We start from the raw sequence: 23,730 nt of genomic DNA, 5'->3' as shown, positions 1-23,730 counted from the left end.
TGAGATCAACTTGTGATTTGGGTGCTGAATGAGCTTGGCAGCAATGGTTGCAATGAATGCCTAATGGTTTAACTATTCTTGGGGAAGCAAGACAGTAAGTCTACTGCAACACTGCCACCTTGTGGAGGCAAAGTGTTGTAAAAGAAACAGCACAAGGACCAGGGATGATGACCCACTTTGTAACATGTTTGGGTTTTGCAATCAGGAGATGCGTGTGTGTGAAAGCAATTATGTTTCAATTAGATAGCATTATGGTACAAGTTATGAGCATTTAGGCAGTCGAGGTAAACCTGGGAGACAGGGCAAGCAGGAACCGATGGCTAACTGGATAGTGGCATTTCGCATTGTTTGAGGTTTCTTGAATAAATGGGAGAAATTATGCTTGTCAGGTACATGCAGAAAAGATGTTTCAAAATGCATGTAAGTATATACATTTGTAGATAGGAATGTAATGTATAGGCAGAGTCAGTACTCCAGTTTGCTGAAGATTTCTTAGATGGACAATCTAATAGTGTCTTTTGAAACAGGCGTATCAGGAGAAAGGGCTGAAATGATGTGTGCAAAATACAAATGCGTGTGAGAACTAAACTGACATTGCTACATTACGTACACTGATTAGAAAAACTGCCAGAAATACAGAGTAACAACAACAGAGAATATAGGGTTGCCTACAAAAAAAAAAAAACAAGTATAAAATGAACTGTACTTACATGCTTTCATCTGGCGACAGACTATCATTGAAGAAGGTACAATTCTGATTCTCCATCTCAGCAAGCCTGCAGATATGAAAAGAATACATCATAGCAATTAGTACATTCTGAATTTGGATGAATATATCTTATACTGATGTAGTTAAACTTTAATAGACTATATTATGAAATCTACCTTTCTTCTGCAACTTAATCTTTACTGTTCTTTCTTGTTCTCCATGTTTTATAATGTGCTTGTTTCAGATTTAAAGGATACAGATGTTACTTCCCAGTTGCCCAATAGATGGCAGTGTTGCTATAGAAAGCAATCTCATTCCCTTTGAAGACTTATGTTTATTCCAGAACTTGATGTTTACTTTCATTACAATTTATGCAAAAAAGAGAGCGAGAAAGAAAAAAATCTGATGTTTCTGGTTTGCAGGTTTCTTCATGAGAAATGCCTACAATAGTAGTGTTTTAGTTAAGAAAAATAAACTAGACTCAAACTAGGCACAAATTTTGCTAGTGCAAATATAATGGCAGGATAAATGTCTCAGTTGTGATGACCTGTAAAAATTTATTAGGCCCCTGAAAGGCCTACAATAGTGGTGTTTTAGTTAAGAAAAATAAACTAGACTCAAACTAGGCACAAATTTTGCTAGTGCAAATATAATGGCAGGATAAATGTCTCACTTGTGATGACCTGTAAAAATTTATTAGGCCCCTGTATTAGTTTATTGTGCTGTTAGTAAAGGTTTTCAAGTCTGAATCTGCAACAAATCCTCTACCGTTTTTGATAAGTAACCAAACTGCTTATTGTCTTAATTTAGACTTACCCCAAGATTGCATATCCTTTTATGATGGGAAAATAGACTTATGTGATTCAAAGTACCACATTAATTTTTGTCATATGGTAACTATTTTACTTACATTCATTGAAAGAAAATAGATTAATTGTAAAACTTTCAGCATACCAGCCCTGACATTTTGGGTGTTAGCTGTTAAGTATCAGTGACACACCGTAACTTTGGTTTTGTGGAGTGGAGTTGTTAATCCCTCAATAACTTTTATACTAAGGATGTGGATAGGAGTTTGTGATTTTGGCTAAGGGACTGATGGGATCTAGGTACACTGTGTGAAGAGGTTTGGTGGTTCTGCAGAGAGACTTATCTCCCGGAGTGCTGTGTATGTGTTCAGAATGCATGCCAGTGGACAAGCTCCTGCAGATATGGTTACACTCTCTATATTTGGGGTAGTAGGTGAGAATGATGCAGAACATGGGAATCCCTGACCACAGTTGCATCCACTCTGGGGACTGGCACTGGCACCAGTACCTACTGGTAGGGTTGATGGTTCATAGGTAAGTACTAGGCAGTCACTCTGCAGATCATTACAAGCCTAGCCAAAAAAAATTCTATTCAAGTTCCTTCCAGCCTCAAAAAGTAAAATATGAGATAAACTATGGGGAGAATTTGTGCCTCCCATACAATTATCTAGGTTTACCTTGAAGGTGGCTAGGGTGCTACTCTGCATGACATGTAGTAGAAGTTTGTTCAGGGGGGGGATACATTAGGATATGAATTTATCATGACAACATGCCTTATTTGTCTGTTGATGAAAGTTTAATTCCTTTAAGCAGGTATTTGAGGTACCATTTGTTCTTCAATGGAATAGGAAGTCGAAGAGGGCTGTATCTTTCATGGCTTGAACAACAAGATTATGACCACCTGTTTGTGGCCTATTTGTGGGTTAATGAGCCAGACATGTATTCCAGTCATGTCGGATCCACCTTTTAGTGTTAGGTGACATTAGTATGACATTTTCCACTGTTGTATGTGGGTAACGATTCTTCTTAAAGTATGGGATGTTGCTAGTTTCCACTGTAGTTTTAATTATAAAACTGTCTTGACTTAGTAGAAACCCTTTAATTAAAGGCACAGCTTAAATGAAATTAACTTAACTAAAACACTGGCTTTAAATAAAAGGAAAATACTACTGAAAACTTTGTAAGGATTACATTGTTGCCCGATCAGTATCAAGTACTCATTGTAACTATTACTGGCAACATGATGGTATACCTGACCACTCTGCGATAACAAACTGCTGGGAAAGTTGTCACTTTACAAACCAGCATAATCAGTTCTGCTTGACCCTTTTAGTTAACCTCAGAAATTAGAAGGATAATATTACATAAAACTCTCAGTCTGAAACTTCAAAAGTGGCAAACTGTTTAGCATATGTCATATCAACAGGTGCATTAGGAAATAACAAAACATGTAGTTATGACAATGAAATTCCAGTTTTACTGTTTATTCCTGCCTGGGTCATCTAGTAATAATGGCAACTTCTGAAAATTAGACACTATATAAAATAGAGGGATAGCCTTAAGACTTCTTAAATAATGACTTATGGTGCCTTTCTTATATAAGTTTGTGTACTTATTACATATTTCTTAAAAGTATTTTCACACAACTTTCTAAATACATTGCTATTCTTCAGGACATGGAATATATCCTCACTAGGTGCCTTCAACCATGAACAAGATTCCACTTGATCAAGCATACTGTTACTATTATGTATATCCTAAAGCTGAAAGTGGGACTATACTGCTACTCTATAAATCAGCAGAACTGAAGTTTCTGCTCATCTATTTTATTTAAGAATGTTTGCAGTTCTCACAACAGTAAATGTGTTTAAACGCTGAGATGATAGTGGGGATACCTATTTGCAGAATCAAGGCTCTCAATACAGCATCAGTCCTGTTTCTTATATATTCTGACCTCTAAAAACACAGGCACACTTAGTATGTATTCAAGAACAGGACTATTTAATCACCCATAATTATTAATATGATACAGTAAATCAGAAATTTCTTCTATCTAATTTCATTATCAAGATACCAATGAATATAAATTATTATCTGAAACATGTAATCATTTCTTTGGAGATGGTTAAGGCTTTTGTCGTTATCAGCAGGAGAATGAACTGAGGAATCATGCACTATCTTAAGCCTAAGTTATACAGTGGTATTTATTTTATAAGGCTGTTATTTTGGTAAGTCATATGAGTCCAGTCCACAGACAAAAAACACACGTGCATCCATTTAGTATTTATAAAATTGCAAACAAATATAATATACAAACAAAACAGAAGGCAAAAACAAGCATAAAAAGTCAATTAACTATAACAAAATGGACAGCTAACATCTAAAGTGTTATTGCAGTTTCTTTTTGCAAATTGTGAAGTTGCGAGAGTGATCTTAGATCACCCCTGAAAACAGACACATATACCTTCTGAGCTTACCTCATCAATACATTAGTAAAGTATATAGCTAACTATGCATATTTAATCTACAGGATACAAACAGAGAAATCATGTATAATATGTGCTATACCCACAGGATGACACAGATTAAAGTTTACTACATATTACCGTATAAGGAGAAAACTGTCCAAAATATCTGTTTGATATGACAGAGCTAAACAGCCAGAGGTATTGTGATGGCAGGGGCTGTATTTTGGGTCCTGGAAATCAAGCTCCCCCAGGTCATCTATCAGTGAGTCACCTGGGTTTAACTGGCACTAGATGTGCTTGAACTTGTTTAGTTGTTCCTACAAGTGCATTTTTTTAAAACCAGAGCTTAAGTGTGTGCATGCTGGAAGGAGAACCGTAGAACTGGAAATCATTTCTTATCAGACAGACAGCAAATACCATATTCTGTGTTTAAAAGAAAGCCAAGGAACTGTTTGCTGTTTAGAACAAAGAAAACATGTAGACAGTGTTTCCTGGGATTAGAAGAAAGGAGAGAAAATTCCCAAAGATAATATGCAGTGTATCTGCCTTGTAAGAGATAATGAACTGCTGAACTCTTCCGCTGAACAGTTTGAGCAGTTTAATGCTGAGAAAGAAACACATTTTAGTTCTTGAGTTTTTATTCTACTGCCATTAAAGACATAAGTAGCTTTGATTTAAAACCAAGCTGATGTGTAGACTATTATTTACATAGACGATTTAAGGACAGCAACTGAAGTCTTGCAGCATTTAGATGATTGCTTAAGGTAACTGATCAGGAAACACAAGAACACTGTAAGATCTGAAAACAAAATTAGTTGGGCCTAGAACAGAGCCCATTCTTATCATCTAATTTCAGGTTAGTCCTAAGCTTACATTGACTATAGAATGAAAACTAATTTATATCCAGGAATTTGTACGATGATATGCCAAAAAAATCAGTGAGCCCATTGTAAATCTAGCATTACCTACAAAAATAAATCTGGCGACTCAATATTTGTAGCTACTAAAAATAAAAGCTACAGCTGCCATATTCTCTACTGCACTATGAGGAAAAATTTAGTGAGTCTAAAAACACAGTGGAAAACAAACTTCCATTCTCACCAAATGTAAACAAAACCAGCTGATAAAAATGTTCCAAAAAATAATTTAAACTCTCTAGAGGGATGGCAGACGTCCACAGGCAGCCTTACATAAACTTCAGGCTGCATGCACATAATTGCCTGTAGGAGTCTAATCGTTTTCCCTTCAGCAAAATTCTAACTCATACTTATTATCTTCTGCATCAACCTCAACTCACTACGACCTTTCTTTTTCTCTGCATCACTCAAGAAATATGCACATGACTCACCTACCCTCTGCTTTATATTCTTATCAACTCTTCTCTGCTTTCTACTCATATCTCCCTCATCTCATCTCTCTTAAATCCCCTACCAATGAATGTAAAATTGCTAATCTGACATTCTAAACATCAATGTATATGACAATTTGTCTTACATTAATATGTATTGAGTTCACAGCCAATTTACCTTGTATTCATATGTAATGACTCCATATTTTACCGATTGCATTTTTTTCTAGTATATCAGCCTTTCAATTATCGTATAACTGTATTTTAACTTTAAGCTTTACATTTTTCTCCAGAATATAAAACTGACCATTTTGTAACTGGAGCTTTAATCATGTCCATACTTAAAGGGGGCTACCAAAACCCAGTCAGACTACCCCAATCAACAATAAATAAATAATATTGTATGTTCATATTTGCATTAATAATTATAAAACCAAATGACATACAAGATACTGAAAGAGTTCATCTCAAAATGTACAAGATGGGCAATATAACTACAATAAAACTTCCCCTTTGCTTAGTACAGCTGAAGAGAGAAGTGGTCTGCATACAGTATTTATGCATGTCACAGTTTCCATGTTTCTCAACAAACAAGTTGTATAGGAATGCTTAGTCTCCTATAAAAGCTTCAACAAGGATGAACAAAATGTTGCTGACAGTATGAGTGTAGTTTGAGTGCTGAGGTACTCTAAGTAGATTTCAAAAATTAATATTTATTAATTGTTATTATGACTTCTAAAATCTAGTTTAAGACCTACAGTACAATGACATATAATCACTGTAAAGTTTGGTTTGTGTTGAAAAGTCTTCCATTCACACTTACTTAGTAAAAAGTATGGTTCTGAAGATACTGACATTTTTTTGAACTAGGAGGATAAAACTCAATTTTGTTAAAAGGCTCTGGATGGAACAATTGGAAGGACAGATTACAAACTCCCAGAACTCCACTGGAGGAAATGTAATTAGCATTAGTTTCTTTTCAGGATAGAGCACAATTTATAGCAGCTGAGCAGATCTTCTAATTTATCAGCCAGGCACAAGCAATAGTTAAAAAACAAAAAAAGAAAAAGACAGCACTGCTCCTTTGAGAGGAGGCACACAGCACTATGCAGAGGAAGACAGTTATTATACAACGACCCCCCCATTAATATTCAAAAACGTGCATGCTGATTGGCAGCATGCACATTGTAAATCTGAGTTATAGTAATGGAAAAAGGTCCGGTCGCCCGGACTTTTTCCATTACTATAACTCTTTTTTTACAGCAATGGAGAACTCAAGATCTCCATTGCTTCACGCTGTCTCGCTATGTTAAACAAGATTTTCCATTGCCTTTTTTAAAGCTGCCTCGCTATGTTAAACTCCTTTAACATAGCGAGACAGTTTGTAAAAAGCAATGGAGATCTTGCTTTCTCCGTTGCTTTTTTCAAAACTGTCTCGCTATGTTAAATGGGTTTAACATAGCGGGACAGCTTTAAAAAAGCAACAGAGATTCTCTGTTGCTTTTTTAAAAGCTGTCTCGCTATGTTAAACCCATTTAACATAGTGAAACAGTTTGTAAAAAGCAACAGAGATCTTGCTTTCTCCATTGCTTTTGCCCACAGCTCTGATGTACTGCATGGGCATACGCATGCGCAGTACATCAGAACTGCCGCAGAATACCAGAGAGCTGCGTAAGGGCAGCAAGGAGGCATTATACAATGCCATTATTTAAGAAAAGTACGTATTTTTTTTCTTAAATAATGTCATTGTATAAAAGCAATAACCCACACCTGGGTGTGGGTAATGCTGGATTTACCCACGGTTGGCTTTGTTTGGCCACTCAGGCTTCGCCCTCGTGACCAAACCACACCAACTGTGGGTAAATCCAGCATTACCCACACCCAGGTGTGGGTTATTGCTATATTCTTTCACTGGGCGACTGCAGAATATTTATGCAGAATTGTTCAGCGGTATTGGCAGCACAATTCACAGTGGTTGCTAAGTAACAAGTTGATTACCATACTCCAGTTATGGAATAAGAACCTCATTACCATTTTCAACCATGACATCAGGGTATGAATTCTAAAACCTTAAAGGAAGAGGTATGCTTGCTTATCAATAAAGTAAGAGGCATCCTTACTTATCAATATTCTAATATTCTACTGCAGACATTTACTAAATGTGATGAACAGGTCCAGACAGATCCCTAGGCAATAGACATGAACTGCCATCTGAAGAACTGAGCCATCAAGAAATTGAACAATCCAGTATAGAGAGATTTCGTTCAACTTATTTGGAGTCTCAAAAATATATCACTTTTAGGTACTTGTGTATTAACACAACCAGATTCCACAGTCACTACCTGAAATTGTAATTCCCAGTGGTAGCAGACAATATCACACTTGGCATGTGTCTTAACTGTAATTCATTTCAAAATGTCCTCGGTAAATGGTTTTAGAAAAACTGATTTCATTTCTGGATGATCACTCCTGTGAGGGCTGCCAGCCCAGCCGGCTAGAATTTTGTAAATAATTCTATGTCATTTGTGAATAGTAATATGGTTTGTACGCATCCCTTAGAAATTTAAGAAAACTTTATGTTTTGTACTGAGCTTCAAAATTGTAACCACAGTGCACCCTGCTGGAAAAGAGCAGAAATATGTATAAACTACATGTCTATGCAAATGTATATGTTGATGGTAAAGGCTGGAATATACAGAGTTAACTTGCAAACTCTAAGAAAAAAGGAACGAGTTTTATGATATGCTATAAAGTTAGTTCACCTCAGATAAGATTCAGGATGTCTAGTGTTAGGGGTTTCTTTCTATCGTCTTGAGATGGAGATAATTACTAGGTTTCACATGTAAAGTGTTTTGGTATTGCTCTGTGACTTCCTAGCAGCTGTACATCTGAGAGATAAGTATTTTTCACAGACACATGTTACATTTTAAGTTCCTGTTGGCCTGGAAACTAAGGCAGAGGTGACAAGAATTATGTAATCTGAGATGACCCAGTAGTAATGTGTATTATTAATTTAAGAACAATCTTTCAGAGAAAGTCAATGCATTTTGTATCTTGTCTTGGACCTAGTAAGATCATCCACTCATCTGTATTTGCCTGGCTCTGTAAGTAAGACAGTTAGGGCATAGTATCTCTTACATAAAGATAGGAATACAGCAAGATTAGTTTAAATGTTTATGTGTTTATGTGAGACTGTCCTGCAATGCTGTTTTAAAATATTTCCTGTGAGTCTGAACTCTGTTGTCACTATGTTGAGTTAATGAGTATTGTCTTGTGATTTTATTTATTATTAAATATATTTAAACCTTTTAACTGTGGCTGGTTTTGTTTAGTGATATTTAAGCTCTTAGGGTACTTGCATGTATTTGTTGATACTGTATAGGCCACTCCTAAATAGCCTTAAAAGTTCTGGTCACACTTACTATTTGGATAACAGTAACATTACACAGTATAACTGGGCATCATTTGGTAAGGGCCTTTACAGTAGCTGATAAGTAGCGGTTGGTGGCAGTAATAACTACCTTATAGTCTGGGTAGAAGGGGGCATAGCTAGTAAACCTGTGACAGCCTTCCCCAGGAGTGTCTGTGTGTTTGTATATAAACCAAATCTCAAAGTGTGTGTGTGTCAGCTACTTGGGCAGTGACACAAAGCACTGGTTGGACAGAGAGGGTGCTGGAAGTTTTGGCTTGACCACTTAGCTTATATCTTAAACCTATAGATGTGCCAGTGGGGAGTCTTATTGGGGATCTGGAGAAAGAGAGAGAAACCAGCCCTAGACTGACTGTGATCTCTGTGTGCTCTTAAAGGAAATTTTACTTTACAGTGTGTGTACTTGTCATCCTCCCAATGTGTATATTCCTCACTCGTGGTAGTGGTGAGGATTGAGGCTCCTTGATTACTGGGCTAGTGCAGGGGCATCACAACTCCATCACATAGTTTTGGTGTGGTGTAATACTGTTAGGAGACATGTCTCACCTGCTTTCTTAAAGAATTCCACAGGAGCCCAAAAAAGTCATGGGAAAATTGCTTCAAAATGGAAACAGATTTGTAAACACTGCCATTATAAACTTGGTGCACTCAAATGTCTGCAGTAACATAAATACTAGGAAGGATCTGAAATTGGATACTGAAACAAATGCATCTTTTACATGTGAGACAGTGACAATACAATATGGAAGCCAGGCATCATGTACAGTTGTGCACGCTTGACTGGCATGCTTAGGCTGACAGATTTCACCCGGTGATTTAATGAAAAGATGATGAAGTTGTGTGTCTAGAAATGTGAAAGTGTTTCTAAGTGATGTCATGGACTTAAAAAAGTTGTTGCTTCAAACAGCTACCAGGGATGAATGAGTAAAAGTCGTTAGGCCTTTACGACAGTGACAGTCCCAACACTGTCTGACTGACCACCCTCCAGAATAAACAAGCAAACTGTATATATTTATCATCCTGAAAGGTAGAAAGGTACACAGATGTAGTAAGTAATGTTACATTCTCCTCATTGGAAACTTTCATTGCATTTTCTGGCAGAAGTATGGCTTGGAAAACATCTGTTTCTCCTGTTCAGAATCTAGTTGTGATAATACATAAGTACTCATTTTTATTTCAGTAAAATTCATCTGGAAAGCATTGTCGGAGTGCTTCAAAATCATTCTGCACTTTTTTGTTGGTTTGTTTTAAATACCTTTACTGAATTATCACTTGTGACACAGGCACATTTACATTTATATAAAAGTAATCAAACTGTATTAACAAGTTAAAATTAATATACATTATACTTCACATATATTGCTATATATCATATAACCTAAGCAACATTACATAAATTATGCAATTCCTGCCCCCTTTATTTAAACAAGAAATATCTTTATTAAACCATCACTTATGACATAAGCAATCATACATTTATATAAATGCACACAAACCACACTGACACAATCCAAGTTGCAAGCATTTATATCACAAACTATACTGACACACTCCCAGTTGCAGACATTATACAGCACTTATAATCTACCCAATCATTTTCAAACATTACATAGCTCATTTAAGTCCTGTCTTCTCTTAAATCTCATTCCTCCCCTTTATGTATTGTTCCCACAATTCCCATTTTTTTCTATGTATTTTGCTTGACAGGAGAGTATCCTAAATAGCAGCAGGTTATCTGTAGACAAGAGAATTCGGATAGTAAGTTCATAAGTTTATATGCAAGTCTAAGCTACCTGCCCTTTTGTGGCATTTTAAGCATAGCCAATTATCCTCACAGATTAGAATCAAACCCGGTGTCTTGTGTCTGTGAGGTAAATACATTAACTGTTATGCCAACCCCAACCACTAATCACTAGTGAGTGAAGTACTAACCCTTCAGGCATACTGCAATGTACTAAAGAAGGAATGATAAAATAAAAACATCTAGATTTGGGTAAACTATTCTAAATTCAGTCACACATAACTAGAGACATCACATTTTCAGCAAGAATCCAAAGCACGAGTTCATCATAAAACATATTAAATGCCATTGTTAAATCAATAAAAATGGTGACACCCAAAATCTATTGTTAATACCTCCAAGGAGTACTTTTGTAGGCAGACAGATGTTGATTACAGTACTACAACCTTATCTTACATCATCCAGACTATAAACTATTATACCACTATTAGAGAATTCTTGCATTACAAATAAACTGACATCTGAAGAAGTTTATCCAGAAAGTGGCATTAGTAAATACTGGGATGGATATGACTAATGTCGCCTTGCATACATAAAGTACACAACAGCATGCAGTATATGTTGATTTTGTCAAGTCAAATTTCATTGATAGGATACCTGAATGAATTTTCCTGAAAAACCTTAAAATGTTGCCCTAGGTCAAAAGCTTCCATGCACTCCACGTAGAGGTGTTCAACCCCCTGAACTAAATATAATCCCTCTAGGCCATAAAGGATGGTATCTTACAGTTTTCAATACAGCAACAGGCACAATGTCTGTAGTAGGAAACTTTCTGTATTGTCTTTAGGGTGAATTAATTACTTGTCTTGAAAGCATGAAGGAATGCAAGTGTTTTATGACTTCCAGCATCTACCAGAGATCTGAGGAGAAGCTCTTGTCTTTGTATTTTTAAAGTAGACGCTGAATGTTACCAGCTGCCATCAATGGTTGTTTTGGGTCTGGGAACTATAAGTCAGATGACAAGAAATGATGTCATTATGCAGGGTCTATATTATAACAACGAAAGATCAGATAATCGAACATTGTTTTATTGACCCCCTAAATCTGGAAAACGCATCACATTGAACAACCAGAACAGCAATTTTTTTTTCCCAGGGAAAAAATTGCTGTTCCCAAAAAAACAAACAAAAAAAAAAAAACACTAAACAGTAAATGAAGTGGGGGGGGGGGGGCTACGCCCACCACACACCCCCACTTAAATATGCCAACTCTGTGATCACACTAAAGTGGAGGAAATGGCACAACCCAGACAGCCGGCCCAGAGATTTCTTTTCCTGGGAAAACATTTGCTGTTCCGGCCGTTCGCTATTTTGTCGGTTTGACTATTAGTGTTCGAACGAACAGTGTTCAATCATCTGATTTTCCGCTGAAATAAAGTAGACCCATTCTGCAAGCTATCCCACAAGTAATATTTTAGATACTAATTTGAGAAGTCTCTTAGTGAAACAGAGCATTCTGCATTCCGTCTTGGACCTGACAACAACTAGAAGATCCATTCAACACATCTGTCTTGCTCTATTAATAAATTCTGAGATTATAGCAATTCTCTTAGATTCAATCAGAAATATAGTGAAGCTTAGTTTAGATATTTTTCTTTATTTATTTGAGACTGTCCTGCAATGTTGTTTTAAATATTTCCTGTGGTTTTGAACTCTGATGTCACTGTGAGTATATATTCTTCTTCTTTTATTGTTTATTATTAAATATATTAAAACCTTTCATTGTAGCTGATCTGTGTAGAGATATTTAAGTTTTGACAGTACTTACATATTTATTCAGTGACACTTTGCAGGCTACTTCTAATAGCCTCACTCTTGGTCAAACTATAATTTGTGTTAATAGTAATATTACACAGTAAGATCGGACAGCCTTGGTTAAAGGCCTTAAAGTAGCTGATAAGGACTTGACTGGTGGCAGTGGTAATTACCTTATAGTCTGAGTAGAAGGGGACATAGTTAATAAACCTGTGCCAGCCTCTCCCAAGTGTGTGTGTGTGTGTGAGTGTGTGTAAATCAATCCTCAAAGTGTGTATGTGTCAGCTACTTGGGCAGGGACACAAAGCAGTGGTTAGATAGAGAGGGTGCTGGGAGTCTTGGCTTGGTCACTCAGCTGTGAACTCAACTCTATGGCTGTGCCAGTGGGTAGTCTTATTGGGGATCTAGAGGAAGAGTGAGAAACCAGCCCCAGACTGACTGTGGTCTCTGTGTGCTCTTAAAAGAAACTGCACTTGATGCAGAGAGCTGCATCTGGAAATATGGCGTGTACTTGCTATCCTCCCAGTGAACTGCTAGTGGTGAGGACTGAGGCTCCTTGATTACTGGCCCAGTGGTGGGTTGTCACACCACTATTAGAAAATTCTTGCATTACAAATAAACTGACATCTGAAGAAATTTAGCCAGAAAGTGGCATTAGTAAATACCGGGATGGTAATGACTAACGTGTCCTTGTGTAGGTAAGTACACAACAGCATATATGTTGATTTTGTCAAGTCAAATTTCTTTGATAGGATACCTGAATTAATTTTTCTGAAAAACCTTAAAATGGTGCGCTATGTCAAAAGCTTCCGCACACTCCATGTAGAGGTGTTAAACCCCCTGAACCAAATATAATCCTTCTGAGGGATCACAGCCTCGGGAGGGAATAGGAACCAATTCCCTTAAGTGCTCCATCATTGAAATGGGATAGGATGAAATTATCAGTTACTTTTCAGAAATGCATGCTGTAGACCTAGACGGCTGCTTGTCAAATCTCTCACTTTTCAATAATGCATATAACAGGACTGGATGGCTGCTCATCGCATCAGTTACTTTTCAGAAATGTATGCAAGAGGCACAGATAATTGCTCATCATACATCTTTAAAATGTAGGATAAAGATGATGAGCTGGGGGCTCACAGAATTTTGAAGTACTTGAAGAAGTAACCAGTCTGTTGTGGATACACATCTGGTAAAACAAAGAATAAAAGAATCAGGATCAGTAGGCAGTAGTGAACTCCTGAACTCATCGGTAAAAAAAAAAAAAATTCTAGAAAACATATTCCTAAATATCTCAATGAAGTCAGCAGGATGACATATACATCAGTCAGAAGAAGCTGAAGTGTGCCGACACCTGTGTACGTCTGGTTTAAATTGTATTCACTTTCATCAATTTCTGCCTAAAACAGCTGTTGAGCTTAGGTCTTCTGACCACTTGAGCATCCTACTATGGGGGATAAAGTGAAATCAAACATGATAAATAATCCTACTAACTTCCTTACAGGCCACGTGTCGCACATCATTTTGTAGTATGTTTTCATTCCTTAATAAGTCAATAATAATGTTCGTATCTCACTTTCCTAGAGATAATGAAAAGACTTTACCTTGAAACAGAGTGACAAGATGAGTAAGCGTATAAGAAGCAGAGGTAACAGCTTGTTCTAATGGGAATGATGTCCCAATGTAACCCCAGCAAGTACAGCTAGCGCACGGCGCAAAAAGGCATCAAGTCAGTCCAAAAGAAGGAGCCAGCGCAACGTAGTTGAGAAACAATATTTTAATCCATGTAATGGCAAAAACAAAACAGATTTCGGCAATAACAACAGCCGATTGGCTGGCATACTATACTGAATCAGAAAGAAAAAAGATGGATAATTAGGCTAGGTGGTATGAACAATTATGACCAGCCAATCAATTTGAGTTGCTTTTCTCATTTTGTAATAAATATGGCTTTTTGTGAAGTCTTTCTTTACACTGAGGAAGGCATTGTTATTATTGCCGAAACCAGTCTGTTTTTTTTTGCCATTACATGGATTAAAATATTTAATCGGCAGTAGATTTTGATGAATGCCGAGATGCCAGCTCGACGTTCAACCTTCAACAAAGGCATGCCCATTTACGAATGTCTTTCAAATGCCCACCCAACTGCAAAGAGGACATGCAGACTCCACACAGAAGGCTCTCCCCACTCCAGCCGAGAATCGAATGGGAGAACCTCTTGCTGTGAGGCAACAATGCTACCGCTGCACCACCGCGGATGTAATATATAACAAAAGAAAAACAAGTCATGGCTAAAATTAGGAAGAGCAGCTCCCATAATGAAAGGAGTTCTCTAATTAAACCAAACTGGAAATTAACTGATGTCATTCTGCAGGGTCTATATTAGAACAATGAACGATCAGATGATCGAACGTTGTTATATCAACCCCTAAATCTCGAAAACACATAACAGCGAACAACCAGAACAGCGCTTTTTTTCCCAGGGAAAATAAGAATACTTAAGTCCAACAAGGTCATCTATGAGGCCAAGAAAGCCTAACAGGCTAAAGACAACCACAAGGCCTTCTAAAGCTATGCCCAAAACCTCAAAGCCAACACACATCAGTGTGCTGAACTAGTAGTCAGTGGTGCCACCTTCACTGAGCAGAGTGACACAGCAAATTTTCTGGCTGACAAATTCTGCTCAGATTTCATTCTAAACTCCTCCAGCCTTACCCCATGAAATACCCACTAGAATGGAGGATTGCAATAGTTATCCCACTTTATAAAGGTAGATCATCAATCAACCTCAGAAACTACAGACTTATTAGTCTGACCAAAATCCTTCAACAATGAAAAATCAAAATGGAATGTAGAAACACCAAAAAAATAGAGCAGTTCCACAGCAATAGGTATTCCTAGAAGGTGGTTACACCGAGGCGCTAGAATAAGTGAATAAAAGTATATAATTTTAATATTAAATTGCTGTGGAACTGCTCTATTTTTGGTGTTTCTACATTCCATTTGGATTTTTTCATTGTTGAAGGATTTTGGAGTGAAGATATTGGTGTTGTTCTATTAGTCTGACCAGTCTAATATGCAACACCATAGAATAAAGTATCATGGAAATAAGCAACAAAGACATAGGCAACCTTCAGAGACTAGACCCAACCCATTCTGGCTTTGTCAGGGGAAGGTCATGCTTACTAAACCTGGCAGACTTCTTTGAGAAGGTCACCAAGGTAATGCGTGACAGGAAAACAGTGTATACTGCCTCCTGGACCTGGCTAAGGTGTTCGATACAATACCCCACTTGGGTATAGTTGATAAAGTCACTGAACTGTGCATAATCCCCTAGATAACTCATTACTTTGCAAACTGGTTCATAGACAGGACCCAGGAAGCCAGGTTAGGTGAAAGCACCTCCTCTAAATGACCAGTCACTAGTGGGGTACCGCAGGGCTCCATGCTGGCACCGCTCCTATTTTGTATCTTCTTCTTGCAGGCAAAGGCTAATGTCAAGGGCCTTTGGCTGACCAAGTTTGCATATGACTGCAAATTGGGAGTTACCATAAATTATCCCCATTACACAAACATCTTACAAGAGAATTTAACACAGGCAAATGATTGGTGCCAAAGTCACGGATTAAAACTCAATGTCAAGAAATGCATTATAGTGCCTTTTGGGAAAACTGCCACCCAGGCTAATTACTCCATTAATAAGACACCTGGTAGTCAGGGATCTAGGAGCATATATAGACAATAATGTAGCTTATGACCAACATGTGGCCAAGGTACTAGGAAAATCATTCTATGCTGCCCAACTTATAAGTAAGGCCATGGCATCCAGGGTCAAGGAAGTCATAATGCCACTTTATTTGGTCCTTATCCTTCTCATCACTGAGTATAATGTCCCCTTCAGCATGTTCCTGATCAGACCTATGCAACAGTTGGAATGCCCACAAAGACTTCTTACCAGAAAAATCCAGGTTATAAACACATTGTCCTATATAGTTCACCTATTCCTATCCTCAGTCTCCTACAGGTTACTCAGAGATGATCTATATATGGCATATAAGGCATCCTTTGATGGACCTTTTGAAATTTACAAAATGAACAGCATCAGAACCACTAGATCCAATGATTTAAATTTTACTTGTGACATAAGTAAAACATGTAGGTGAGTGAGATATATGTATCAAAGGATCCCCACATTCTGGAACTGACTCCCCATCCAAGTGCAGCAGACTCTATCCCTAACCCTATTTAAGAGTAACCTTGACCAATGGATGACCATGTCTCTGATAGAGATAGATAGTAATGCTCAAACTACCATACCCCCACATAACTTTTAGAAACTTTCTAACATGCTCCCTCCAAATAAACACCCATGATACATAGGGACACAACTGGATTGGGTTGCAAGGTTAGGTTACAAAGGTCCTGGTGGTCATTAGCCTAGTATATACCTATGAACTCCCCTATTATGATGGTGCTGCTCCATCTTCTCTTAGTCCCTAAATATACTACTGCTGAGGTCATGCCAACTTGGAGAAAAGTGAAATATACTTATTACTTTTGTATGAGTTGCCACAACCTTGAAAACAGTATATTTAGGTATCTATGGTGTAGTGGCACAATCTGCTACATAAGGTGGTATGGGGGGGGGGGGGGATTTCCTTCATGTAAAATTATTTTAAAATAATTACTTTGTTTTCTTTATTATGATGGTCAAATGGGGCAGTGAGGTTGAGATAATGGTTGTTATACAACAGTAAACACACACTGTCTCATCCTGCTGTATTGTGTGCTGAAACATCGAAACAGGAAGATCATTTTTTTCCTGCTGTCAGCATTTCTAATGTATCAGTACTAACCAGGACACATATAGTGTGCTTGTTTGTAGCTAATTTCACTCAGAGACAAGGGAGAAGATGAGTTTTGTTTTCTTTTTTCTTTTTTTTTTACACATTCTTCCTTTTCTCTGAATCTGTGCAACTTCAGAGTTAGTATGTACACATTTCAGGGGAGTTGATGCTTGCTCCTATATCAATGGTAACAGAACGTTGACTGTAAAAAAAAACAGTCTTGGGATTCAGATCTTTTAGTTTAGTGCAAATGCATGTTGATTAAATAGCACACAATTATTCATAGTGCATCTTAGTAGGTGTCCAGTCATCAGTAACTCCAAATGGGCCATTAACTCTTTGATACTATTTTTATGTGGTGTCGGACTAAAATTAGAAGGATAACACACATAGGTGTGTACTAGGCTAATGGCCTTGGAGCCTTTACAAGCCTAGCCCATTGGATTACTTTGGCATCGTACCACCTGACCTTAATTCCCATGCCTCTGTCGAGTAGAGCCACTGGAGTGATCCCCGGGGTGAATTTTCTATTTCCCATCCACTCATCAAGATTTCTCTTGAAGAGGGCCAGTGAGGTGCTCTGCTTGGCATGTATGGGAAGTCTATTCCATAGCATGGGCAGTCTCTAGGTTATGAACCTGTCCCTCCAGCATGTCCTGTTGATTGTGGTAATGAGGTTGGGGTCTCTGGAGCTTGTGGTGCGGAGGGATTAGGATTTCTTTAGATGCAGAATATCTAACAGAGCTGGGTCAGACATGGCTTTGTAACTCAAGTAGAGATCGCCTCTAAGTAGGTGATATGAGACAGAGAACAGTTGGAGTTTTTTGAGTCTGTCCATATGGGACAAGTGCTTAAGGTCTAGGATCCTCTTTGTGAGGTACTTCTGCGGCCTCTTCAGTTGTTGCAAGTGACCAGTGAGGGACATGCCAAATGGGGGAATTGTACTCTATGATTGGCCTAATGAGGGAAAAGTAGAGGGAGACAATGACCTCTTTCTTCCTGGATGCAAAACCATTAGTGATGAGATATGCCACATAGAAGGACTTTCTGACCACAGTGGCAATGTGTTGGTCAAAAGAGAGGTTGCTGTCAGCCTGTGTTCCCAGATCTCTTATGAGGCCTTCTATGTTCAGTGGACTACCATCAATGTGGTAATTCAAGGGAACCAGGTTTTTCCCAAAGGGGATAATGACACATTTTTTAGCATTGAGCTTAAGGTCATGGTTCTGACACCAGTCATTGGTGTCATTAAGGCCTTTCTGTAGGATGTCAACATCACTTGGGGAGTTAATAATAGCTTCCACCTTGCAATCGTCTGCAAACTTTGTCAGCCAGTGTACCTTCATGTTGGCCTGGACTTCAGAGACGTAGATACCAAACAGGAGAGGACCCAGGACTGAACCCTGTGGGACTCCACTCGTGACTGGTAGGCAGTCTGGTCGGCAGTCTGACTTGGAGTCAGCTACTTTCACACGGTAGGTTCTATCTGTGAGCCAGTTTGAAACCCACCTGATATAGGGGTTGATGCCTAGCTTAGTGAATTTTTCTATGCTTCCTGAGTGGAGAATGGTATCAAAGGCCTTGGCCAGATCAAGGCAGGCTGTATGAACTGCCTCGCCTTTATCCACAGCTCTGGTGACTGACTCAAAGAAGTCGAGCGATTTGAGCAGGCATGATCTGCCATTCACAAAACCAAACTGTGTAGGATCCAGAGTTTGGAAATTCCCTATATCCTTGTTTATTAGGTCCATGATGATGCATTCCATAGATTTGCATATCAGACTCATCAGGCTATAATTGGGTGATAATTCCCAGGGTCTGTAGTTGCTCCTCCTTTGTGGAGAGGGATGACTGTAGCAGTATGCCATTTGGTAGGGACAAAGCCTGAGGTGAGGCTGTGATTGAACAGGGCACACAGGTGAGGTGCCAGTTCACTCTGTAGTTCATGTAGAACACAGCCAGGGATATTGTCAGGTCCCATAGAAGCTGTATTCTTGGCCTTGGACAGTGCTGTTTTAACCTGTGCAGCAGTAATACTGGGTGCCTGGCAATCTACTGGTATTGTGATTGGTCCTTTGGGGGGGGGGGTAAAGTTAGCAATGAATCTGTCGGCCAGTATATTGGCAATATCTGTTGGCTTGGTATAGGAGGTACCATTATGCAGTAGCTCAGAGCAAATCTGGGTACTGCCATGGAGATTCTTTACATAACTATAGTAGGCCTTGTGGTTGTCTTTACTATCTGCTGCAATTCTGTTTTCATAACTAGCTTTAAAGGATTTGATGAGGGATCTCAACCTTTTGTTGCGGATGATAAAGGAGTTTTTTCAGTCTTGGGACTTTGCCTTTGTGAAGAGTGGGTAAGGATAGATGAAGGCTGCCAGGCTAGCCAGATAGAATTTTATAGATAATTCTGCCATTTGTAAATATCAATGTAAGACACAGGCTTGTTGCCTTACATGTAAAGAAATACTGTTACACGTGTAACTGGAAATAAATGTGACAACAGTTCACTCTACTGACCAAAGTAAAGCATGTGGTGAACCTTTGATGTAGACAGTGGTGCCAAGGGGTCTAGATGAAGAAATTCTTTCTATTGTTTTAACCAAGAGTTAAATTGCTAGATTTAAACATGCAAATATATTTTTATTGCTCTGCTCCTGACCAGCTGCAAGATAATAAAAGGGAGATGTTAAGAATGTAAATGCAGTTTCTGTTAGCCTGGGAATCCAGGGAAGTGTGAAGAATGATGGAATGTAAATCCAAACTTCAACTTCAATTTAAACAGAGAACCAGAGAGGATTAAGATTTTTTGTCTTGACCATCCAACTCACAGCACTGTCTTGCTCTTATGTAAGTTATCTTAAACATGTGTTTTCCTTTTAGAAATAGCTAGAAACTAGAAAGATTAGACTAAGTATTTTTCTGTGATATTAGAACTGTACTACTGATTTATTTTAAGTATTTTTCTGTGATCTCTGAACTCTTGACTAGCACTGTGTAGTAAGCAGTATTGACTTGTGCTTTTATTATGTATTATTAAATATTTTAAAACCTTTCAACTGTGGCTGTTTTGTGTAGAGATAATTTAAGCTCTAGAGTACATTGCATATTTATAGTGATTACTGTACCAAGTCACTCCAATAAGCCTTGACTGTTTAGTTATGCTACCAATTGGATAATAATATTGCACAGTAATAATTGGACACCCTTTTAAGGGCCTTTGAGTAGCTGATAATTATTAGAGGGTGGTGGCAGGGTACTGCCATATAGTCTGGGGAAAAGATGGCACAGCTGGAGAACCTGTGTCAGCCTTCCCCAGGAGTGTCTGTGTGGTTGTATCCTAAACCTCAGGACAAGGCTCATGGAACCCATGGGGTGGCCCAGGAGAACCTGGCAGAATCCCAACAACAGAAAAAGATGTGGCATGACAGGAATGCTCGAGCTAGAGAGTATGCTGTGGGGCAGCAGGTAATGGTTCTCATTCCTGTCACACACAACAAGCTGCAAGCAGCTTGGGAGGGACCCTACAAGGTGGTAAGAAAGCTAAGTGATGTTAACTACATGGTGGAACTGCTAGGCAGACAGCAGGGGCACAAATTGTACCATGTTAACATGATGAAACCTTACCATGATAGGGAGGCCCTTGTGCTGAGCATTTGCAGTGGGTTGCAGGAGGAGTCTGAGGACTGATCTCCTCAGTGAGGCTCGGCTGACACCTAAGTGGAAGGGGTAGCAATGCCCCAGCAGCTATCTCCTACCCAGGTTCGAGAAATCTGAGCAGTGTTGCAGGAATTTGGGGACATGTTCACTGGGAAACCAGGGTGCACCCACCTGGGGCAGCTCCAGGTGGATACAGGACCCCAAAGGCCTATTAGGCAGGCCCCTTTTAGAGTGCTCGAGAGAGTCAAACAAACTTTAAGGGAGAAGGTACAGGAGATGTTGGAACTAGGGGTGATTCAAGAGTCCAACAGTCCCTGGGCCTCCCCAGTGGTGTTGGTGCCAAACAAGGATGGAAGCACCAGATGCTGTGCGGACTACAGGAAATTAAATAGTCACACAGAATCAGATGCTTACCCAATTCCTAAGACAGATGAGGCCCTAGGGAAGCTGGGTGGGGCTAAGTATCTTACAACCATTGATCTTACCAAGGGTTACTGGCATGTGCACTTGACTCCCAGTGCTAGAGAGAAGTCAGCCTTTGTGACTCTGTTTGGCTTGTATGAGTTCACGAAGATGCCCTTTGGGATGAAGAATGCCCCAGAGACTTTCCAGAGGCTGCAGATCATATCCTAGAAGGAACAGTAGGGTTTGCCCTTGTTTACCTAGATGATATTGCCATCTACAGCCATTCCTGGCCAGAGCACCTTCAGCATGTCAGGGAGGTGCTGGGCAAACTACAGAGAGCAGGGCTGACCATTAAGCCGAGCAAATGTCAGGTGGGTATGGCAGAGGTCTCCTACCTAGGACATAGAGTGGGGAGTGGTAAGATAAGGCCATAACCTAACAAAGTGAAAGCCATTCAGGCATGGCCTGCACCTGTTTCTAAAAAGCAGGTGAGGGAATTTTTAGGGACAGCAGGGTACTACAGAAAGTTCATCCTCAGTTATAGTACCATAGCTGCTCCCCTCACAGACCTGACAAGGAAGAACAGGCCATATAAGGAAGTGTGGACCTCATCATGTGAACAGGCATTCCAGAAGCTTAAAAAAGCTTTTGAAGGAACCCCTGTTAGCCTGTCCAGATTACAGCAAAGAATTTGTTGTGCAGGTAGGTGCTTTGAACCATGGGGTGGGGGTTGTACTTAGCCAGATTTCTTCAGAGGGAGAAGAGTGCCCAGTGGTTTATCTCAGTTGTAGGCTCCAACCCAAGGAGGAATGCTATGCAGCTGTAGAAAAGAAATGTCTAGCCATTGTGTGGGCACTGTAGAAACTTCAGCCTTATCTGTATAGAAGGAAATTCACTGTTTTGACAGATCACAATCCTCTAATATGGTTAAACAGAGCCAGCCAACAAAATGCCAAGTCGCTAAGATGGAGCCTAGGGTTGCAAGCATATATGTCACTGCAGAACCACAGTGGGAGTAACAATGCCAATGCAGATGGGCTCTCAAGACAGGGAATGGGGTAAGGTACACTCAGATAGACATAACCCTCTTAAGCATTTCTCAAGGGTCACTTGAAAAATTAGCTTGAGTTTTCTGGGGGGGGGGGATATGTGAAGAGTGGGTAAAGATAGATGAAGTCTGCCTGCCTAGCCAGATAGAATTTTATAGATAATTCAATCATTTGTAAATATCAATGTAAGACACAGGCTTGTTGTCTTAAATGTAAAGAAATACTGTTACATGTGGAACTGGAAATAAATGTGACAACAGTGCACTCTACTGACCAAAGTAAAGCATGTAGTGACCCTTTGATGTAGACAGTGGTGCCAAGGGGTCTAGATGAAGAAATAATTTCTATTGTTTTAAACACGACTTACATTGCTAGATTTAAACATGTAACTATATTTTTATTGCTCTGCTCCTGACCAGCTGCAAGATAACAAAAGAGAGATGTTAAAAATGTAAATGCAGTTTCTGTTAGCCTGGCAACCCAGGGTAGTGTGAAGAATGATGTAATGTAAATCAGAACTGCAATTTAAATTTAATCAGAGAGGATTAAGCATTTTTGTCTTGACCATCCATCTCACAACACTGTCTTGCTCTTATGTAAGTTTTCTTACACTTGTGTTTTTCTTTTGGAAATAGCTAGAAACTAGAAAGATTAGACTTAGTGTTTTTTCTTTGATGTCAGAACTGTACTACTGATTTAAGTATTACTCTGTGATCTCCAAACTCTTGACAAGCACTGTGTAGTAAGAAGTATTGTCTTGTGATTTTATTATTTATTAAATATTTTAAAACCTTTCAACTGTGGCTGTTTTGTGTAGAGATAATTTAAGCTCTAGAGTACATTGCATATTTATAGTGATTACTGTACCAAGTCACTCCAATAAGCCTTGACTGTTTAGTTATACTACCAATTGGATAATAATATTGCACAGTAATAACTGGACACCCTTTTAAGGGCCTTTGAGTAGCTGATAATTATTAGTGGGTGGTGGCAGGGTACTACTGCATAGTCTGGGAAAAGGGGCACAGCTGGAGAACCTGTGCCAGCCTTCTCCAGGAGTGTCTGTATGGTTGTATAAACTGTTCTCATAGTGTGTGTGTGTGTGTCAGCTACTTGGGCAGGGACATGAAGCACTGGTTGGACAGAGAGGGTGCTAGAGGTTTTATCTTGCCCACTAGGCTGAGATCTGGACCCTTTAGCTGTGCCAGTGGGGAGTCTTACTGGGGACCTGGAGAGCAAGGCAGTGAGCAGCCCTGGACTGACTATGATCTCTGTGTGCTCTTAAGGGAAATTCCACTTTACTGTGTGCATTTGTTATCATTTCCTTCATATATGAGATGCCCTCTCTGGTGTTAGTGGTGAGGATTGCAGCTCCTTGATTGCTGGGCCAGGGCATGGGCATCACAGCCTTATTTTGCATCAGTTTCCTCCTTCTGTTGTAGAGTTTCTTT

At 39.1% G+C, this 23,730-nt stretch overlaps 1 protein-coding gene across 4 annotated transcripts in view; it reads right to left on the bottom strand.

The window, feature by feature from the left end:
* DRP2 (dystrophin related protein 2) overlaps nucleotides 1-23,730 on the bottom strand; it is a 4,029,288-nt gene that overhangs the window by 297,535 nt on the left and 3,708,023 nt on the right. For all 4 annotated transcript variants that reach the window (XM_044057116.1, XM_044057114.1, XM_044057115.1 and 1 more), the window contains one exon: nucleotides 711-776. In XM_044057116.1, coding sequence (XP_043913051.1) covers nucleotides 711-776 — 66 coding nt within the window. The remainder of the gene's footprint in view (nucleotides 1-710; nucleotides 777-23,730) is intronic.

Source organism: Protopterus annectens, chromosome 15.part0 (assembly GCF_019279795.1).
Source record: "Protopterus annectens isolate FY-2018-M chromosome 15.part0, PAN1.0, whole genome shotgun sequence".
NCBI lineage: Eukaryota > Metazoa > Chordata > Ceratodontiformes > Protopteridae > Protopterus > Protopterus annectens.
This window is presented reverse-complemented; position numbering and strand designations above follow the sequence as displayed.